Consider the following 22,253-nt stretch of genomic DNA (forward strand, 5'->3'; position numbering starts at 1 on the left):
ATTAAACAAAATCAAGTTACCTCAGGGTAAACCCTGTTCTGGGCTCAGTCACAGCACAAGAAACTTAAATAAACTGAAATTAAACATAGCACACGTTTTTATGTTTTGACAAATATAAATTCCAACAGATATTAGGGACTGTTTGACATTCAAAACACCACACCAGACTGTTCTGCAGTCACTGGATTTATTACAGTGTTGTAAGCAACTTAACTTGAAAATGGATAACTTTCCAAAACCATAAATACATTAATCTCAATAGAGATTATTTAAAATGTCAGTATCTTCATAAAAAACATTTGGAATTTCATTTCCAAAGAAATCCACACATTTTCATACTTAGATGCCCTCTTTCCTGGGGTGTATAAAAGTACAGTTGGACCATTACAGTGGAGTTGAGAACGATAAGCATATTGTTGATAAAATTTCATCCTTGATCTGTACATATGTTCACTACTGTATGTAAAAGTGCAGAGTAAAATTTAAATAATTTTAAAAGATAAAACATAATATATTAATCTTCTTGCATTCCTCTGTACAATATGTACACACTGCATGTACATTAACCACAGACCAGGATGTTCAAACTGTTTAGAATCATTAGGGATTAAATTGAGATTAAGCTACATAGTTGGGCAAGTCTGACCCGGAATTCAGGGGGTTGAGAATGGCTAACTAATCGCGACGACAAAAGTGTCAGTGCCAGATTGTATAAGCACCCAAGGTCATAGTGAGAGATTAGAATAGCGTATCAGTGCTCCACTCTCGACTCTTCAACCGACATCCAACACTTCCATCAACGATTCAGTTGACTGTTGACACAAGACGACAACGAATGGCACTTGATGTAACATTGGATGGGAGGACCACATCAGAAAGTGGACCTCTACGGTGGTCCACTGCGGGTCACAGAACAGGTTTTGAATGCAGTCATGCAGGTTCTATGACCAGGGCCTTCAAGAACCTCCAACTCCCATCAGAGTGAACACTCTGAGTGTTCAAGAGTAAATAACCTCTCTGGCCCATACATACGCCATATTCTGCTGGTAGTCATTCATACAGTAGCTATCTCTGCATTGTAATCAGAACCTAAATAGCAATGCCTGCCTGTACAATGTACAGTCAGGCATTGCTGCTTAGGTTCTGATTAGACACCCCTGTTCACAGTAAACGGGTTCCTTTTTTTTTATAGTAGTTTTTAAATAAATTCTCTCTATGATTCCAGACACTCTTTGAACACCCTGTAGGTCTATTCTATTTGTGCGGATTCTGCCAGATGAGATGTGGTAAGACTAGTGTTCCGTTTTGACAGTTCTTGGCAGACAGAAGAGGTAAGCTTCTGAGAGCGCAGCTTTTGTTACTGAGCTTATAACACCTTATTTTGTTTAGGTTTTTATGCTCCTGTCCCCCTCAATCCAATACTCCTCTGTCTGCATCTCGGTGAGACGAGACACTGTCCTCTGAAAGGCAAAGACCTCCTCTTCTCCACTGAAGATGGTCAGGTCACTGGCAGAGTCCTGTTAATAAAGCAGCACAATTAGTGGCGGTGCATTTTCAAAACTTCAAAACTGAAGGAGGTGGTTTCCTTTTCTTTTATCAAGAAAAAACATGTTAAAGAGGCAGTTCACCGACTTTTAAGTTGGAGTGTGTTTTGTGTTTTTTTTTCTTTAATTCTTCCCCTGTGACATCACTAAGTAAAGGGGGAAATCTGTTCTTCATTAACTACAATGGACTACAGTCCATGTTTCCTGTAATTCAAGTCAGACCGGCCACTCCAGCTGATGTTAAGAGTGTCAAGTATCATGTCAGACTGTACCAATTAAATATATATATATATATATATATATATATATATATTCTTTTTTTTCTTCTCTTTTTTATATATATTTTTTTCATTTATTTAATTCGTTATTAGTTTGGTTGTAACCTGTATTATGCAAACAGTCATTTGTATTGTGTCTGCAAATAGTAGTGTGTTAAATGGTGTTTACATAGCTTCTTTTCTGAAGTTATTGAGGTAGTGTCATGATGCCCTTCACTGTGGAGGTGCTGGTAGACAAGGTATTCGTAGTCTTAAAAAGGTGAATCTGGAGGGCCGGTCTGAATGGATATTGTAGAGAATACCTGTTTATTTCAATTATAATATAATATTGGCGAAAAACAATGTGCAGAGTGCAGACCTTACTTATATTTGATGCAGTGTTGTTTGTCCTACACCTGGCACACTTGAATAGGAGACTGCCCATAAATCCGACATCCCTTCAGCCTTTAGTCCGACTACGTGGCTTCCGCATGTGGTTAGGGATAGTAAAGGGGCCAGTCAGATGAACGGGACGTTGGAATAATGGGTTGTCGGAACAATGACATGGCACCATTTTACATGCGTGCACTATCTGTCCTATTCACTACATACAATATTACAAAGTAGTCCATTGTAAACTGACAATCGCCTCGTTGATGTCACAAAATAGGGACACAAAATATAATATATAAAAACACACTCCAACATCATATTAATTATGTCTTCAACAACGTTAAAACAGGATTTGGGTGCAAGATCGTTCAAGTTCAAGTCAACTTGATAAACTGAATTTATGACCCCATCGATGGGGAAAAGCTTTTATTTAATTGAAATCAAAAATTTATTCTCAATCTCAAACGTCTCATGAAAACTATTGAATTCTTTCAATCAGTGACCTTTACTCTGAATTAATGTAATTTTAGTCTAGGTGAGAAAGTTGAGACAGCTTTTTCTTCAGAAGTGCTGGTGTCTTGCGAGTAGTTGCAAGTCTTGAGGCTATATCAATTGTAGTGTTCAAACCCTCCCCCTTGTCATGCCTTCCTGTTTGTAGTCATGTTTGTTCTGTGGGGTAAACTTCTTCAGCCAGTATGTTTTGATACGTTTAGGAATCCCCAACCATGAAAAACAGGTTACTCAAGAACCAATTAACTTTGCTTACCCTTTTCAGTCCCAGATCGTCCATGAGCACATGGCTCTCATGGCTCTCATCATGATCACCATCATGTACAAACATATCCTCCAATGGGTGATCAGCCAAAATCACCACACGCACCTTAGTAAATATAAATAAGTTTTATTCAAATTAAGTTCAAACATATCTATACGGTACATATACCATATGATAATGATATCAATACCATAAAGAAAAACTGCATGTGCAAGTACACACAAACACACATTTATATATATGATAAATTTGATAATACATAACCTTGCATAATGTTACCTTCTGGTCATAGAATGCATCTATGAGTGTTATGAACCGCCTGGCTTGTGATTTCTTGTTAAGCGTCAGGAGTGGAATGTGTCGAATGAAGACAGTGTCGAACAGCCGAGATATCTCCAGGTAGTCACTGGCCCCTAAAGGCTGAAGCATGACATTAAATAACAGCCTGGGGTCAGTTAAATTAAGAAGAGTCAATAAAGTTAGGACTTGTATTTAAAAGTACTGTGCATGTCATTAATACTGGCTAGTACAGATACACTTGCCAGATCAGTGTTATTGCTGAGATGTGGTCATTAGAGATCAGAGGTCACAAATGACTCCTGCAGTTATATGAGTTTGCATTAACTTTCCCTTTCTTTTCGGCGCAGGGAGTGCCTTTTTCTAGTTGTGTACCAGACTGATCAAATAATACAACTTAATACAACGATTGTTAGTACCCCGGCTGTTCTTAAGTACTGTTTTCAGGTGATATACCTTGGTAATCATCATACAATGACTATATACGTAATTCACAAAAGCACTTACCCTATCACACAACTCCTTAAATGTACAGTCAGCTATGGTCCCGCAGGCTTTGTCCAGGCCTACCTTCCTGCCATGCACATTCATGACCCTTGGTCTCGTTACTGATGTGGAATAAGAAAGTATTTTGTAGAAAGAAACGCACTGTGATGTAATAAGTTGCAATTAAACAAAATATTGTACACAACACACAAAATCTCAGATTGATTAATACTGGCAACTCTACTTACTATCATTCTGTTTGAAGGCCAGTTCATCAAACATCTTATCCAGTGTGTCCTCTACATCAGGCTCACTTGAGCTGCAATAAAAAGTAATAAAACAGGATTTATATATAGGGGGAAAAAAGTATATGCATTACAGAAGGTGCTACAGTTTGTAGTCCTAAAACCCAGAAGTGAGTTACAGAGAGACCATAGGGATGTTGATTCATGCAGACCCCCTTTCCACCGGTTGGTTCCCAATTGGAACCGGTTCCGTTCTTTTTGGTTCTTAGTCCATGAGCCAGAGCTCCAAAATTGGTGGGAAAAACTAGACCAATATTAAATTGTTTATAGGATCAATAAAAGTAAATTAATACATGATAACCCTTCCACATTAGTATCTTTTTCATATTTTCGATTATTTTGCATATATTCCTACATAATGCCTCATTTGCATATTTTAAAACGAGTTTGACCAGATGAAGAGCCTTGGCTCGAAACGTCGTCAATACATTTATCTTTTGGAGCATATGAGTGTGCGGGTTCCCTTCCCGTGCGTATTTTACTATAGTTTCTGCATATTTAAAAATGTAAAATTTGTAATACAATAAATCATTGTCTTCGTGTAAGTACTCAATTGGGGAGGTTTCATGGTGATAACAATCTAATATAGGTATGGTTTTGCCCACTCAATTCATAATTAACGTTCCAATTTTGGAGCCCTGGCTCATGGACTGAAAACCAAAAAGAACTGACCTGGTTCCCATTGGGAACCAACCAGTGGAAAAGGAACCGCAGAGAATAGGGTCTCTGGTTATAATTAGCCTAAGGCTAAGAGAGTTTCTCTCACCCACTGTTATCTCAGCCATGCATTTTTAAACAGTTGTGTTTTCTTAAACTAGAGGTTATATATGGGTATATGTGGTTTGTTTATGGTTATGTCGAGTCAGAGAGACGTGGCCGTGGTCCATCCGCCAGCCAGCCCTCCCATTAGCCAATTATTATATAGGAAGTATCCAAAACACAATGCAGTAATTCCATTGAACATTTTCAGTGGGAACCCATGGCTGAGGTAAACTTGCAGGTTATTAACTGTCAAAAAGACATAATCCCAGGCTGTTTGTTTGGTTAGGGTTCAACCATGATTCATGTTAAGTGTTTGAGAGAGAATATATCATGTTCCAGTGTCACAGTTTTACGTTTCTTTGCCCATTTTAAATGTCTAGCTATTACGTACCATCTAAAAGAAAATCACTACTTACACCTTTGTCAATTCATAGTGATCTAGATTTTGTCATACATAACATCTGCCGAGGAGCAATTTAAACTTTTAGCAGGTTTACAACTTATGAAGCCTTGTTTTTGGTTGTACACAAACTGATGTTTACATGAAATTCTCCACTTAACAGAACAAATCTACTAATTTGCATAATTTTCAATTTACAGGAAGTAAAGTTTTCCAGCTGATGGACGATTCCTTTTCCGGTAATCAATTCCAGAATCCAGGCGAAGAGTTTGGCAATATTGCTGTAAGCAAGAGAAAAAAGATTGCCATTAAATAATATACGGCAATAATACATATTTAAATAAGTATTCACTAACCAGTGGTACTGAAAAACAAATTTTATATTTTGGTAAAAGTAAAATACATTTCAGCAATGCTACCTACATTTGAGCAATAATAGGAACAACCCAGATCTTTATGAATACTGCAGTATTTAACGTGGGCCTGTTCAGACTTTGTATTAAAATACATTGAAACATAATAGGTTGAAAAGTGCAGTGTAAAGATTCACAGCACACTGAAATTACTTTTCAGATTTTGTTTTTAAATATTTATTTCATGCCTGCAATCAGGAGCAAACAATGCATATGCTTTCACTGATCTGCTGTGTGTGGACCCGAGCTAAAATAAATAAATCAGTTCAAGTAATTTCATTGTGCACTGGATATTTTTCACTAGACATTTCCATGCCATTTTATGTTCCTATGAGAAACCTGTTCCTTGTTTTCTCCATTTTAATAATCAGTTTTTTGGAACATAAAGGAGACCCACAACAAAAATAAAAACAGTAAATATACAACATTTTCAACACGAGCCATTCTCAATACCATTGGTAGAATGGCTTATGCTGAAATGTCAAACAAATGCAAGTGACATGGCCGTCTCCTATGTCTAATAAGCCCCATGCAAACAAAAAAAAATGTATTTTTATTCTCAGAGCGGGCACCATTAAAAAAATATACATTATTTAATGTTCTTTCACAAAACAAGCACATGATTATAAGGGGATGTCATGCAAGGGCAACTCCAATTACACTTAATTGTTTCTTGTGGTGTGTGAACAATTCTTGCATTCATTATAATGGAATTGTGGAAGGGTCTCGTTCAATTATGCAAGGTAACTTTATTTTCTTTTACATGAAACCATATCACAAAGACGAAATAAATATTTTCAGCCCTGTAAACTTTCAACAGTCAACTCAATTCATACTCCAGTATAGCCTATAATATATTGAGAGTGAAACATATTTAATGAGTCAGTTTACAACTTCACATGGTGAGATTCTATGGCCGTGGTTATTTGAATATTGAGTGAGTTGATTTTAGACCAAATCAAAAGCGGTAACTCAAGACACATTTGTGAGGCATTCTAATGCAAGGTGTGAGAACAGCAATCTGTCCCAACTGGCTCTAAATGCAAACTGGATGTACAGTATATGAACAGTATTATGCTTCTACAAAGATGCAGCCTAATTATGTTATGATATACAATTGCAGAACTCCTTACCTGCAACACAGCAATGAAAGGTACAAAGTTGACCCTCTGTAGACCATTTTTATACAAGTCTAAGGGAGAAGAATTGACCTTTATGAGATTTCTTATTGCTTTGATTATTTGTCATAAAATAACCAATATAATTAACCTATGAAATATTTACTTACCTTCAGGAGGACGATTAGAAGTGGCTACCACAACAACGCCCTTCAAAAACAAGTTCTCAAAAAGCTGCTTGAGAACCATGGCGTCAGCGATGTCCGTGACCTGTAAGATTGTGTTGTTTTCACCCAATACTTTATCAGTTATCCAGTAACTTAATGGATAGAGTATAGTCACAAAACTGACAAAGTTTAAGGTTCCATTACCACAGAAGCCATTCATACTAGCATGGTGTGTATATTACACATAGAAAGGTTCATTCATTACCTGAAACTCGTCAAAGCACAAAAGGCAAGCCTCTTCACTAATCTCCTCGGCGACAGGTGCAATTGGGTCATAGGATTTGGCCATTTTCCCTGCTTTCCTCTTTGGCATACTCTGTTTCAGCCGATGTATCCCTACAATCAAATGCAGGAATAAAATCCATTCTAGCCTTAGTCTATATACCATTATGCAATTTATGCAGCTGGCTGAAATGGCACAACACACAGTGTTGTGCCATTAGTTGTGCACGAACAACAGATCTTCAACCTCACAATGCTGAGCTTGTAGATAGGCTATTTTTGGTGCATGACACATGTCCAACCAAGCATAAAGGCTTAAATATGATTCCCATAATTTGATATGACATCATCTAAGATCAAAACAGGAGCATTATGATTGGCTATCATGCCATGACCAATCAGAATTCACCACGGGCAGTGCATTCAAGTCACATTTTCAAAGAGATTGTTGTAATACATTAGTAATACTCACGTCTATGAACATCCAACATGAAGCCATGAAAGTGAACCCTCTTTTTCTTCTCCGTCTCAACATGTGAATAAAACATGTCCATTACCATTGTTTTCCCTGTGCCTATACAATACAGAGAATACATATTTAGGAACATTAAAAACTCAACTTTATTATATAACGAATAATACTGCTAACCTCAAGTTAACTACTTACCAACATCTCCATAGATATAGTAACCTTTTGGTGGTTTAGGTTTTGTGAAAAACTGTCAGGGGAAGAAAAAAAAAAGCAATACAAACAAACAAAACACTTATGTTATGCTCCCTCTCGGTTAGTTGTGGTTTATGAAGAATATGATGAGCCATTTGTATATTAGTCCAGGACAGTATTCTAAGAATGCAGCCTTAATACCACCATAGCGACCATAGTCCATACCCTTGAAAAGAAAGATGTTGGTGTGTTGGTGTACCCTCTCAGGGTTTTGTGCATCTGTTCCAACTTCTGCACCACCGCTTTCTGATGCTCGTCTTCCCGCAGGCTGCCGTCTCTGATCAGACCGTTGTAGTGCTCCAGTGGCCCGCTGAAGCTGCCGTTTGCGTTCAGGTCCTCAACCGCCTGCGGTGCACTCGCAGAATAACCTTGGGAATAAAACCACAAAGATCATGACGACAAGGTCCATTTTTCCAAAGTCTCTTTCCCCTCTCACAGTATGACAAAGTGGCGTTTATATGTATGTGGTCATTCCAGCGTTAGTCTATATAGACAGACGGTGTCCAAAGGTTATATCGACTGTTCTGTTAAATAGCGTATTTAAGTAGTACAGAATCAGACATCTTAACCAACAACACTAACCACCAGTAGGCCTACTTTGAGGATAAGAAGAACATCAAGGTGGCTAAACTTTACGAGGTAAGTTTATTCCGAAGTTTAAATATTCAGAGATGTGTTGACGTAAACTTATTTAAACGTATTATACAGCTGTTACTGTAGCTCACTGTCACTTAAACAACATCGTTCACTCAAAACCACTAAACAAAACATTTGTCACAATGTGACCATCAAAGTAACTCACCAAAATAATAGTCTCACCTCGTCTGGAAAGGTCTGACAAAGCCTTTAATAACGTTCTCGAAGAATATCGTCCATTAAACATGTATCGTAAGCCTAGTGCAATTGAGGGTGACATCTTTACTGAGAGCGGTATGCACGTCGCCATCTTGGTTTACAATTTCGTTGAAAAGCTTTATTGGCAAAACAAAACAAAGCAGGGCCTCGTTATTTCGCCAGCAGAGGGGACTGTTGCATTCAATGTACTGCACTTAGTTAGTTATGTGGCTCCATGAATTTAATTTAGCAATGAAAAAAATAAAATTGCCTTGTCCTTACACAGTAGAATTGACTAGCCCACCAGAAAATATTGGTTGAAACATAATAAATTATATGGGGTCTCGATAAGTAATACAATTACACAATATTATTATACAATAAGATCTTTTTGATTGATTGATTGATTGATTGAAATATTTATTAACAGTTTGCAGAATTACAGTACATTTCAAGCACAAACTCAATACAAAGACTGTTAACAGTGAGTGGACAACCCAATTAAGCATTACACTTGTTTACAAGAGGGTCCACCTTGTTCAATTCATCAAAACATTTAGAGACGTACAAATAGACACTTCTATATAGTCAAAGAACAGAACAGGAATTCATCATAAAGGAGGTAAAAAGGGAAAAGAAACATATACAGTAAGGGGAAAAAGGGGTGGGGGGAATTCAGATTTTACAGGGGCCAGTTTCAAATTGCAGCCGTCCGTAGGTGCCTGTTGAGAGCGGTTTTGAAGGAGTCAAGGGATTTGCATGTCTTAATGACTGTTGGTAGGGTATTCCACATTTTGGTGGCATAGGAGAGAAAATAATTTAGTCCCTTGTTTGTGCCGAATCTGGGTTGTACATAGTTCGTTGCACTCCCTCTGGTGTTGTGGGTGTGGACTTCGTTAACATTAAGGAAGTATCTAGACAGGTACATGGGTATCTACTATCTTGGTGGTGTATCGAATCTTGTGGACCAGACCCATTGCAAGATGCTGTACTCTGTCGTCGACCCTAAGCCATTCCAGCCTGTCAAAGTGGGCAGGGGTGAGGTGGGTTCGGGGGGTGAGGCCAAGTAGGAGCCTGACCAGTTTGGTTTGGGAACACTGGAGCCTAGTTTTAAGGGCCTTTGAGGTGCTGTGGTACCAGGAGGTGCATTCATAGTCAAAGAAACCTTGTACGAGGGCTCCTGTTAAGGTCTTCAAGGTGTTTTTGTTGACCAGTGAGAAGATCCTGTAATCAGGTTGGTGGCCATTTTATCACTGGAAAGATTAGCCTCCAGGATGGAACCTAGGTAGGTAATTTCATCTTTATGTGTGATAACATTGTCACCCACTCAAGTCATTTGCCTTGCTGAGATTACTATTAGATCCAAAGAGAATGGATTCAGTTTTTCCCAGGTGTAAAGATAGTTTGTTATCAGCGAGCCAGGTGCAGATTCTACCGAGTTCAGAGCTGAGGGCCTTTTCAACCTGCAGTTTGTTCCTGTCCAAGATTAGCAGTGCAGAGTCATCTGCGAACAGGAACAGTTACAGTCACAGTCTTATACTGTATACAATTGTATTGCTTATAAAACTTTGTTCTATATTCTTTTTTAGAAAGCCTTCAATGCAACTTGATGAGAGGCTTTCAACGCCAGCTCATCATATTTAGTTGATCGTGTCATCAACTAATTTCTGCTGAGAGATTTGAGACTAGAAGTATTTGACAGGCTTTTCATTCAAGTGCCTATGGATTGCCATAATTCATGTTTTTACCATTTTCTTTGCTTGTGTCTTTGAGACTCTGATACTGTAGTGCTCAGCAATAGAAATCAAATTACCTTTGCCTTTGGGCTTTGGTGCATCTACAGAACACATCAATTCTCTTTGGGTCCAGAATAAACCTCTGCTAGGCCAATGGCTTCACAGTCAAAGTGGGTGACACATTCTGACAATGTTATCACAAGAAAAGAGGAAATCACCTACCTGTGTTGTATTTTAGACAAAATCTTTCCAGTGAGAAAATGGCAACTAAAGTAATAAAAAAAGTAAACCAAAGTACAAGATCTTTGTACACTGGATCTCGATCCTTGCTGGTCAGTAGTAAAGTACACAGAGGACTAGCTGGAGCACTCACCCAATGTCACGTCGACTACGCATGCCCCTCATTGTACCATTGTAGCGCCACAAAGGCTTGGGAACCCCTTTTGGTGTTTTAAGAATTATGTTATACTTTAGATTTTGAGCGGGTTATCCATGCCTTTATTTCTACGTGGTTGGACTACTGTAATGCCTTGTACGCTGGTTTAAACCAAGCCTCCCTTGCTCGACTCCAGCCAGTCCAGTCCAGCCAGTCCAGCTCGCCAGTCCAGCTCGTCTACTCACAGCAGGTACTCGCAGGTGTGAGCATATCACACCTGTCTTGGCCTCCCTTCATTGGCTCCCTGTCCGCTTTAGAGTGGATTTTAAAATTATTTTATTTGTCTATAAATCTATTAATGGTCTGGCTCCTTTTTTATCTGTCTGACCTTATTGAGGTCTATACTCCTCCTAGGTCACTGCAGTCTGAGGGCCAGCTAAACCTCAGGGTCACAAAGAAGACCCGCTTAAAGTCCAGAGGCGACCGAGCCTTTTCTGTTGTAGCCCCCAAACTATGGAACGCACGTCAAATTGGCCCCTTCCATCGAGACTTTTAAATCTCGCCTAAAGACCCACCTCTATACTTTGGCTTTTAATCCAGCTTGAGTTCCTTCGGTCCTTGTATATGTTTTGTCTCACTGTGATGCTGTTGCTTTTCTGTTGTTTTTCTGTAATGTGTCTCAGTTGTTTTCACAGTTTGTACTCTCGCTGTTGTTTTTCTGTGTGGTAGCTTTAGTGCATTTTTTTTTTTTTTTTTTTTAAGATATTCTTTTGCGGCTTACGCCTTTTTTATTGATTTTTGAAGGGACAGACAGTAGGCTGACAGGAAACGGGAGAGAGATGGGGGGATGACATGCAGTAAAGGCCGTGTCGGGTCCGGGAGTCGAACCCGCGGCACACTGCGACTGGATTACCAGTCCGGTGCCCAGACCGTTACGCTACGGCCTGGGCCAGTGCATTTGTTTTTATTTTTCTCCTGTACAGCACTTTGTAAACTCTGAGTTTTGAAACGTGCTACGTATATAAATAAAGTGGATTGGATTGATTGGATAGCTGAAAAAACTGTATCGATATGCAAACAGCAACATATCGTATCGTTTCACTTTGTATCGTATCGTTTTGCAATGCAAACAATCGATTGCATCAATACTAAGTACTTGTGCGTTGTATTTAGTTATTTTAAGAACAACAAATAAAGAAAGAGGGGTTTAATTACTTTTCAATTCCATATCGCTACACTTGTTCTTATAAGTTGTGTTCATGTCAAGGTGCGAGTTGTGTTCAGATACAATGTCTATGTATTTGACGGAGAATCACCCTGTGTACTAAATTATATCCATATTTATTTTCTACTTAAAAAAACGGCACTATCCACATGTTTCACACAGACTTATTTATTTTTGCTAAATAGTTATTGTATTGATTTTAAATCATTGAATCATATTGTATCGTCTCCCCATGAATGTACCAATATTGTCCGTATCGTATCGTCACCCATGTATGGTGATGCATGGGTTTTCCTGTTAAAATATATCGTTACACCCCTAATTCAGACATCCCAAATCAAACTGGTCAGGCTTCTGCTTGGCCTCAGTCACACCCACAACTAATTTAACCCCTGCCCATTATGCTAGGATGGGATGGCTCAGGGTATGGTTAGGGGACAGAGTACCAGCAACTTGCAATGGGCCTTGTTTACAAGATACACAACTTGTAAACTTTCCATTTAATGTTTCTATTGTCTTAGACTTTTAAATTTTACATTGTCACTAGCAGCACAAGGCTGCCCTCAATCTAATTAGGCCTATATATACACGCAGCCCTGAGCTTCAGCTGCAGACAAAACATAAGAGATAGCATTCAGGGTGTTACAGACTTACAGGCTTGTTGCCATGACAACAGAGGAGCCATTCTCTCTCTCTTCCCCCTCTCCTCTGATACACACACTTTACTGTCCCCCTCAATTCTCTCTCTCTCTCTCTCACACACACACACACACACACACACACACACACACACACACACACACACACACACACACACACACACACACACACACACACACACACACACACTACAGTAGAATCTGCCTTGCCTTGAGATTCGTGCTCTGCTATTGGAAGCATAACAGAAAGGCAAAAGGGATACTCTTCAGACCTTATTTATTTTTTGATGGTGAGTGCATAATGATCTAAAGTCATTTGTTTACTTATTCTCCTGTGGTCTTTGTGTTTGCATGAGAAATAAAATGAGAATGCAACATAACAAGCATGTCATCATTTCAGAGATTCAAAGTGCATTTCATTCACCCCTGCGATATGTGCCGCTAAACGGGAGACATGCCACATGTTTCTTTCCTTGAGGCTTCTTTTTTTTCCAAGATTAGGCTGAAAGCTGTCATCGTAATGGTAATTCATAGCTGTGTAGCCATGGTGAAGTCAATTTCACCCCCTCCCGTGGCTGCTGCTGAATGCATTAGTCTAATGAGATGTCTGCAGCCAGTGTGCCGAGCAGCAGCAAGCAGCGGCAGCAGCAGCAAGCAGCGGCAGCATAGACCTTAAAGAGATCGTGAGCAAAGGCAGGGAGAAACACATACAGCAAAAGATGGCTTTCACAGCCTTGTGAGCTTTTCTTTTGCTCCATACTCATCCTCTGGGCTCCTGGGACCTGAAACAATAGGGGCTTGGTTCTGAGGCATTCACAATAGAAGACAGCAGGTAATGGAAGCTCCCATGGTATATGGTGTGTTATCATAGCAGGATGGATGGAGGTGCTGTTTCCTCCACAGAGCTTATGCATGGCTGCCCCTTTGTGTTGTTTGATTACGGTGCTCCACTAAGTGCTCTCTCTTGTATCTCCCTCTCTCTCTCTCTCTCTCTCTCTCTCTCTCTCTCTCTCTCTCTGGCTCTCTCTCTCTGCATTGCTCCGCTGAGTTTTCTGCAAACTGCTGATGTTGTGTTGCTATTGCCACCCGGTCACGGCATTAAAATGTGCACATTATTGCTCTGCATTAATGCCAACAGGGCACTGTAATAATATGATTGGTTAGCCTATTTGGTTTGTTATGGATTAGGTTGAATGGGAAATGTGTTTTGCTTTTCTCCCCCATGTCTCCAGCTCCAAATGAGTGTACCTGCGGCAACAGCACAGAAAGCAGACAGCAACAGTGAGATGCAATCGGCCGCAGTGACTCCCTCCTTCATCCCTAGCCAGTCAGGAAAGATACCAGGCAGGAAGCGAGGGAGACCCCCGCTCCGCAATGTCGCCAAAATGGATTTTCCAAACCGTTACCCAGAATCCCTCCCTCCCCTGAAAGTGCCAAAGAAGAGGGGGAGAAAGCCGGGCTTCAAGGTCAGCTAGATGGGGGGAAAGGGGGATGAGATGTATAGTCTGTGCATACAGCTTGATAAAAATGCATGTGTACACAAAGTCTCCATTGCACTTCGGATTTTTCTGACATCCCGGGCAGTTAGCATCTGTATTCAAATACATCTGTAAGTAAATAGAAATTAGCATGGAAAGATTATCCCTAATCTTATAGCCCTTTAACTTGTCAGTGGATGCATATCTGCAACAGCAAAGTATAAAACTGTGTTATGTGTGTTAGTTTTGGGCTAATGTAGTAGTTGGTCAAATCCTGCACTCACATATAGAAAATAAATAACATGCTTTCTGTCTCTCCATCTGCAGCTGAAACCCAGGATGGTAATGACACCCTTGGCCATTTCTCCACCCAGCAGCACCCCTGAACCTGACATGAGCTCCATTCCTCAAGATGCTGCCACCATCCCCCACTCTGCCACACCCCAGGTGCTTACAGGTAAGACAGAAGACACTCACATTCTAATAGAAAGAAGAATGGACCATGGTGTTCATTTGAGGCCTTATTTATACTTAGCCACTGTCTTTGCTTTCATCTTGTCCCAACTTATATGCAACCTTATAGTGTGTGTATGTGTATAACGTAAACAGCATGATAGGATTTCTTTCACAACACTAGGACCTCATAAATAAAAATCAAGCAGAGAGATTTAAGTAAAACTCTCGCCATTCCTTTCTATCCATCTTTCTCTTTTTCTCTCTCCCATTCCCTCTTGTTTTTTCTCCCTCTCCCTCTGACCATGCTCTCCTCCCATCTATCTCCTGTACTTTATTTTGCCCTCCGTCTACCACTTTACTGCCTCCAGTCTGTATCTACATTAACAAGCAAGCCAACACAGGCCCCAACCTGGACAGGAAGAAGGTCCAGCAGCTCCCGGATCACTTTGGGCCAGACAGGCCCTCTGTGGTGCTCCAGCAGGCCGTCCAAGGCTGCATCGACAGCGCCTTCCAGCAGAAAGCCGTGTTCACTCTCCTTACACAAGGCTACGGGGGAGAGAAGATATCAGGTATCACACAAGGAGCCATACGTTTTTAACCACTGAGCCACTTAACCATAAAGAAGATTTTAAAAATAGCTGATCTACAAGCACACTGCATCACAGTGTGATGCATTGTGAGCATGTAGATCAGCAAAAACAATTGACAAATTGTCTGTTTTCCTATTTTTATTTCCACCTATTTCCACCTAGCGTAGGGAGGAGTTTCGCTCAGAACGGGTTATTCTGGTTGCCATTTTCCTGCCTACCAGTAGGCTAGTAGGCTATAGTAGTAGGCTGCTATTGCTAGGCTACATTTTCCAGCCTCACTGTGGAGACATATACCATTGTAGATATAAAATAATTAAATAAACACTGTATGGTTTGGGTGTCAGATGACAAAATAACATAACCTTCCCAAACACATGTATGCTCTGCTCTCTACCTGTCCTCAAACGAGCATGACAGTGTATTCAAAATAATAATGGTCAGATCGCATACAGACAGATTATTTATTTACTGCGGAGAGAACACATGTTTGACTGATCACTCGTCACTTTCGTGGTGTTTTTCCCTCTCTCCCTGGTTCCATGTCCACATGTCTTCTCGTCAAGTAAGATGTAAACATTGAGAACTGTTTTGATGTGAGGGGAGGGGAGGCGGCTATCAGATCAGAACACCCGAACATTTTCTAACGGCGAATAATAATAATACCGCCGTCGATCCAGAGCCATAGAGTAGAAGAGTCGTGACAAGTCAAAGACAGGAGAGATGGAAGATGGCGTACTGCAGTGACAGTGTACACACCAGTGTCACTGACAAGCAAACTTACGAACTACAGACTGGCAGCCAAGTAGCCTAGCATCCTACTAGCCTACATGTAGGCAGGAAGATGGCTCCCAAAATCCTACTGAACGCGTCACTACGCCCTCCCCCTATAATGACATGCACAAAATTTCAATTTAACACCAGGGTTAAAGTGGTTTAAGCCTGACACCGTTGTACAACAAAAAGGGCAGACCATGGTGAACTTGTCATTTTGGTGAGCCTGCAATTTTCACCACGTGACACCAGCGTCTGAATTGTATTAATTAAGCATATAGGCCTAGGCTATTTCTTTGAATTTTCACCTATTATGACATGCCCAAAATAGGGACGCCAGGATTAACGTGGTTTGTTTTGTGTGTTCATATGCTTTGCTTTTTCCAGCTACATTTGATGGGAAACAGCACCTTCTGAGTCTCCCTGTAGTGAACAGTATCGGCTATGTGCTACGTTTTCTGAAGAAGCTATGCCGCAGCTTGCATTGTGAAAACCTCTTCAGTGACCAGCCCATCACACAGCATAACGGTGTACTATCCTGTCCTTATAGATTAGTCTTTTAAAGGAGAAATCCCTGCAGTGCTTCTACAAACTGCAATGAATCTACTGGGAAATATTGTTACAAAATTCAATGCAAAGTTGTTTTAATAGAGATTAAACAAATAGAGATACGCACATCAGAAATCAATGATTAATAATTGTAAATGTGTATACCACAGAAGACAATTCAATGCTAAGTTGATATCAGATCTAAAACTAAAACGTATCTATGAAGTATGAAGTTTATTGTAAAGTTAATGGTTTCTGTCTTATTTCCAACACACACACACACACACACACACAGCTGAAACGTCTATGGCTGAGGAGTACCATCTAGACCAATCAGATGTGAAGCGCTACTCGGTGGATCCAGGTGATTCTGCTTTCAGTTCCATAACCTCCTCGTACACACCAAAGCCCTCCTATGGGTTCCGCTCATCACAGCAGTTCTCCAACGGCTCTGCCCCCATGGGCATGTGCAGGCAGACATCCAGCAGCCCCAACACGTTCCTGGAAAACAACAGGACAGGTGAGTGAGTGGTTCATGAGAAGCAGTGTTATTATGTGTAATAATAGACCAGTGGTCCTCAAAGTGGGGTTCAGGGAGGTCATTGAAGTGGTTCCAGGGGGTCCCCAGCTAAATAATAATTAATTAAAATTAATATAGCATCAGAAACAGTATAGCCAGCCACTTTAACCCTATATACGTACATGGGCTATTTGGAAATAGCTCATAACGCGGCACGTTATGCAATGCGTGCAATGCGTTGTGAGCTTGTAGATCTACAAATTTCAAACAATCTTGATGTGTTGGTCCGGTCACCTAGTCTGCTAATTGACTCCTGATCCCTACGACCTTTGCTCCGTGTCACTCCTCATCTCTCTCCCCCCATTTCCTGTCAACTTACCGTACACTATCAAATAAAGGCCCCGCAAAAATGGAATAATAATAATAGTAATAATAATAAATGTGTCAAATCTTGAATATTTTTCATATTGAATATTTTAACAACACAAAGCTTCTCTCATGGGGGTTCCTGGCACAACACCTTTTCAGATGAGGGTCTGCGGCCAAATACATAATTAATTTGGGGTCCTCGACATGAAAAGGTTTGAGAACCACTGTAATAGACTCTCTCTGCTTCCTTCCATCCCCTTTCTCCCTCTGCCTCCTTCCATCTAGCCTATCTATCTAACCCCCTCTCCCCTTTTGTCCTGCCAGGAGGTTATAATGCAACTTCTGAGTCCCAGGACTCCAAGGCCCCTCCTAGTAAGGACCCATCTACCTGGTCTGTGGAGGATGTTGTCTGGTTTATTAGAGATGCTGACCCTCAGGCCCTGGGCCCTCATTCAGACGTCTTTAGAAAGCATGTAGGTTTTACCATGTTTATGGAAGACTTGAATTTGTGATGAATGAATGATATAATAATAGCACCTTTGATACACAGAATGTAATTTACAGTATTGAGAAATATTATAGTTGAGTGTAGTAAAAAGAAGTTTGCTGGTATGGCAATGCATTGCATTGCCATACTAGCAAAAGTGCCCCTCGGGGCACAAGTCTCCACCAGGCCAGGTCAGGTTGTGGCCTCCTGGTGGCGCTATAATAGGCCAATGTGAAAAGGGTAGCGTTTGTTCTTACGCCTTTGATGGCAATTGGATGATTTGAGGCATTTTGTTCCAAAAATGTGTTTTGCAAAAATCCACCTGTTGGTGGTGCTATAACAGGCCAATGTGAAAAAGGTGGGATATATATTCCTCAGCCTAGTATGAAAGTGCATGAAAGATTGTTGATGCATGAAAGATTTTTGTTCAAAACGGGCCAATCCTGCAATTTTTTAAAGCTAATGTTGGAATATGAAATATCGGATAGAACCGTCTTGAACAGATGACTATAGAGATACTGCGTAACATTTTGCGGGATTTTTGGATGAGTAATATCAAAAAATGTGTTTTACAAACGTCGGCCTCCTGGTGGCGCTATAATAGGCCATTCTGGAGAATTTGGGTCAGAGGTTCATGTTGGTATCTAGGGAGTGTGTGTGCAATGTTTGGCATCGACCTGGTTAGCTGGTAACAGACAGACACACACGTACGGAGTGCAAAACATACTCTCTCCCCGGCCTGGTGGAGACAATAATGGCATTAAATGATAAAAATAAAAATAAATATCCTCATTATAGGCCTGACCTCGATTAGTCGACTAATCGGTCAAATCATGCAATATATATATATATATATATATATATATATATATCCTCTTTTTTTTCCATGATTCGACTACGAGTCGACTATAGGTAACATTTGGCCAATCAGATTCGATATAGATTATTTGACGGGGCAGGTCTGCTCATTACTAATTCATACCGGTGAGATAAAAAAATACAAGTACAAAAGGAGCAGAATAAGGAACAACAAATTCAAGATGACAAGCCGAGACACAATAAAACAGAGTATAAATGATAACAGAACATGTCGGGGCAGAAAAACAAGATGCCTCATGTCTCTCTTGATTTAACCAGCTAGAATAAATATTAAACAGAGCATACATGAGTGAATGTACATATACTCCTATAGCACATGTTGTGATACAGTATATTTCTCATTATTTTAACACAAAGCTCTGTTTTTCACAGGAAATTGACGGCAATGCTTTGTTGCTCCTTAAGAGCGACATGATAATGAAATACCTTGGACTGAAGCTGGGGCCAGCTTTGAAACTCTGCTACCACATCGATAAACTAAAGCAGACGAAGTTCTGAAAACACCCCGTTCATCATTTTCTTTCACAAAGTGGATGTGGAATGATACAAACAATACATTTCACTGACAATTTTGCATTTCATAATGTCTTGTGTTGATGATCCAAATATTCAGCCTTGTTTTTCTTAATAGTAATTCAAGTCTTCATTTTTGTATGATTTTAGCACAGATTTGGAGTTAACAATTCTCATCTTGTGGATTGTATACCCAACACACATGTAACAGAGGAGACAAGAACAGTGTAAGTCTAAGAGTCTATTAGTACTACCCTGCAGGTCTCCTACTGTAACTCAGTACCACAGACTTACAGTACAGCTGCACAGTAAAATGTGTGTGTGTGTGTGTGTGTGTGTGTGTGTGTGTGTGTGTGTGTGTGTGTGTGTGTGTGTGTGTGTGTGTGTGTGTGTGTGTGTGTGTTCATTTACAGTTAAATTAACACTGCACATTTTACTTTGCTTGTGATGCGGTGCTTTTATTGCTTGACAAGATAATGTATTATACGATACAAATTATACTTCAAGTGTTCACTTTTCTGAAAACTCACAAGGTTTACCTTGTTTATTAAGTTCAAGACGCATCAATTCTACAATCCAATGGGAAGCCGTACATTCTTTGCTATGGTGGTTTTATTATCAAGAGGTTAAAAAAATCATTTTGATACTATTTTTTCACATCACTGTAAAAAAGAAAGGCCATTTGGTTAGTGAAATAATCATTCTTTGTAATATCATTTTAGTACAAAACAATATAGCCTAAACAAGACAAATGATAGCCAATATAGAAAGACAAAGGAATTCTCTGATATACTGTACTCTCGTGATATAAGGGAGAGCATTGTGAATGTTATACAATATCTATGTTTGAATATGCAAGATTAATACAGACCAACTCCACTGCAAAAATCCTGGGTGATTTAACTAGTATTTGGTTAAATCAACACTCAGGATTTTACAGTGTCTCCCCATAGCCTATCATGTATACTCATGAAAAACAGATTTTTTTTAAATCTCCAATGTTTATATGTTTTTAACGAGCATTAGTGTTGAAGCTGAGGTAAAGAATGACTGACAAACACCATAAATGTCACACAAGAACCTAAAGGCTATAGTATTGCTTTTGTATGCCATTTGTGGCATACAGTATGCATCCTTTTTTAATCAAATAACCTTTGTAAGTGAATGCTGCTGTAAGATGCTGAAATACATGTAAGCCATGCCAAGTGAGATCAACCTAGGGTGTTTTATTTTGAAAAATCATTATGAAGAATTTTAGAGGAAGCTGAGTGGATCATATTCTATTCTGGTGCTAAAGTTATCTACTGTATGTATTTGACTGTTTGCTTTTTGTGTTTGTGAAATGTAAATGAAACCATGTGTATACTGTACTGTATGTGAGTATTAAATTAATTAATCAAGTAAAAAAAAATGTTTGTGTGTGTGTTATGTTTGCCACCAAGTGACAATTGGTTGAGGATATCATCTGAGCATTGCGTATAGACTGCATTATCAGCAAGAATTATGGTAGAATGGATTATGCAAATGTGATGTGATTCCATTCAACCTAAATGATAGCTATAAGAAACATTCTTAACATTGCCTTCAATCCCCCAAGCACCGGTTCACTATAGAGCCAGCAGGCTTGGCCATAATAGTTGTCGCTAACGAGGTGTGAAACTTCTTCCTGCATTGCAAAGTAGACTATTTATATTTTTGGCCAACAAAAAAAGACTAATGATTATTCTCTAATTATATAACTTGGGCCTTGCATTGCTCAAGGAGCTGTGGACGTCAGCCCGTATAGATGTGTGGTGTTAGCACATGAAGAGCAACAGTGAACTTATGATCTGTGTGTGAATGTGATGCACACGGTTGACGCCGTACATGTGCCATAGTCGCAGAGCCTAAAGACCAAAGACAAGCGTGGGATCGGTCCCTGGCTGCTGCGCCTCATCTGGAATAACGTCGGGAAATCAAGAAATCATTCAGCATTTTAAGAAGCTGATTTGGGGGAGAATAATCCCATTTGGGTAAACGCATTCAACGGACGGGGCTTGCCATTCTCCTCTGTAGGCACCAGTGCAGATTTATAGCAATATAGAATCTCTTGTAATAAGGTAAGTAAGATGTAATTGCCTGTAGATGTATCTTATCGGCAGTGGGATGTGGGCTATGTCAAATTATACTTGATTTGACTGAGCGTTTACATTGGATTATTTCTAATTTATGAGATTTGGGGTTTTTTACCCCTTGAATGAGTGTGTGAAGACTGGGTTGGCATGCAGTCGGGGAGAGGTTTTACCACCTGCGCATTCCTTAAAATGAAAGCATTACGTTTCGCTTGAAAATAAGCAAAAAACATCGACATATAATTTGGGGAATGAACAAAATGACATCCAAATTGTTTTATTAGATTAGAATAGATCTGCATATATATTGATATTTTATAAAGACATTGAGTTTATCTGTCTTGTTTTTTTTTATGTCCGTGCCGTTGGAAATAAAATGTTGACATATTTTTCATCCGATGCGCGCATGGAAAGATGTAATTTAAAAAAAGGATGGCAGGCTATTATCTCCAGCAGTATTCTCTCACTGCGTCGTTTCTATCGGAATGCAGTGGCGCCCCTCTTGCCCCAATCTGAGGTAGTTAGCATTAACAACATAACTGGGATGATGTGGCTCAAATGATGTAATACATTTGTTTGCTACTTTTCTCTATTTATAAGTCGACTCGTTGCGTTGAGTGACCGCGTTGAGTTAGCGGATATATTTCGCGAAATGCGCAAATTTCGTGAACGACAAGCATTATTCTTAGACAAACCAATATTCCAGCTCAGAGCATATTTTCGTTTTGTCATCCTCCTGCAAGATCCCCCCCCCCCCCCCCCTCAAGGTCATTGTAG

General features: G+C 39.8%; 2 protein-coding genes across 5 annotated transcripts; one reads left to right on the forward strand and one right to left on the reverse strand.

The window, feature by feature from the left end:
- Positions 1 to 140: 140 nt before the first annotated feature.
- On the reverse strand, positions 141 to 8,865 carry afg1la (AFG1 like ATPase a). 2 transcript variants are annotated; one of them, XM_083791518.1, is made up of 13 exons: positions 8,726 to 8,865; positions 8,089 to 8,291; positions 7,867 to 7,918; positions 7,672 to 7,773; positions 7,183 to 7,313; positions 6,921 to 7,020; positions 6,766 to 6,824; positions 5,418 to 5,500; positions 4,001 to 4,071; positions 3,774 to 3,874; positions 3,249 to 3,389; positions 2,961 to 3,074; positions 141 to 1,517 (listed from the first exon to the last, which is right to left on the reverse strand). In XM_083791518.1, the coding sequence occupies exons 2-13, from the start codon at positions 8,140 to 8,142 to the stop codon at positions 1,386 to 1,388; spliced, it is 1,140 nt and encodes a 379-aa protein (XP_083647644.1). In that variant the 5' UTR covers positions 8,143 to 8,291; positions 8,726 to 8,865; the 3' UTR covers positions 141 to 1,385. The 2 variants fall into 2 exon arrangements, with proteins under 2 accessions (XP_083647644.1, XP_083647643.1); XM_083791517.1 differs by having other exon boundaries at positions 8,743 to 8,864.
- scml4 (Scm polycomb group protein like 4) lies at positions 8,185 to 20,766 on the forward strand. 3 transcript variants are annotated; one of them, XR_014570823.1, is made up of 9 exons: positions 8,185 to 8,562; positions 13,986 to 14,219; positions 14,559 to 14,688; positions 15,056 to 15,256; positions 16,436 to 16,576; positions 16,893 to 17,117; positions 17,811 to 17,959; positions 19,225 to 19,742; positions 19,779 to 20,766. XR_014570823.1 is itself a non-coding variant. In XM_083791520.1 (8 exons), the coding sequence occupies exons 2-8, from the start codon at positions 13,992 to 13,994 to the stop codon at positions 19,348 to 19,350; spliced, it is 1,200 nt and encodes a 399-aa protein (XP_083647646.1). In that variant the 5' UTR covers positions 8,185 to 8,562; positions 13,986 to 13,991; the 3' UTR covers positions 19,351 to 20,766. The 3 variants fall into 3 exon arrangements, 2 of the variants coding, with proteins under 2 accessions (XP_083647646.1, XP_083647647.1); XM_083791520.1 differs by having other exon boundaries at positions 19,225 to 20,766; XM_083791521.1 differs by lacking the exon at positions 8,185 to 8,562 and adding an exon at positions 13,454 to 13,585 and having other exon boundaries at positions 19,225 to 20,766.
- Positions 20,767 to 22,253: the final 1,487 nt, after the last annotated feature.

The sequence above is a fragment of the Protomyctophum parallelum genome (assembly GCF_964188405.1).
Source record: "Protomyctophum parallelum genome assembly, chromosome: 20".
Lineage (NCBI taxonomy): Eukaryota > Metazoa > Chordata > Actinopteri > Myctophiformes > Myctophidae > Protomyctophum > Protomyctophum parallelum.

Coding starts and splice junctions, on each gene's coding strand:
- scml4 (XM_083791520.1), top strand. CDS start 13,992: ATGAGTGTACCTGCGGCAACAGCACAGAAAGCAGACAGCAACAGTGAG. Junction 14,220..14,558: donor GGAGAAAGCCGGGCTTCAAG/GTCAGCTAGATG, acceptor CTCCATCTGCAG/CTGAAACCCAGGATGGTAAT. Junction 16,577..16,892: donor GCCCATCACACAGCATAACG/GTGTACTATCCT, acceptor ACACACACACAG/CTGAAACGTCTATGGCTGAG.
- afg1la (XM_083791517.1), bottom strand. CDS start 8,839: ATGTCACCCTCAATTGCACTAGGCTTACGATACATGTTTAATGGACGA. Junction 7,919..8,088: donor CAACATCTTTCTTTTCAAGG/GTATGGACTATG, acceptor TTCCCCTGACAG/TTTTTCACAAAACCTAAACC. Junction 3,075..3,248: donor ATGCATTCTATGACCAGAAG/GTAACATTATGC, acceptor ATATTTACTAAG/GTGCGTGTGGTGATTTTGGC.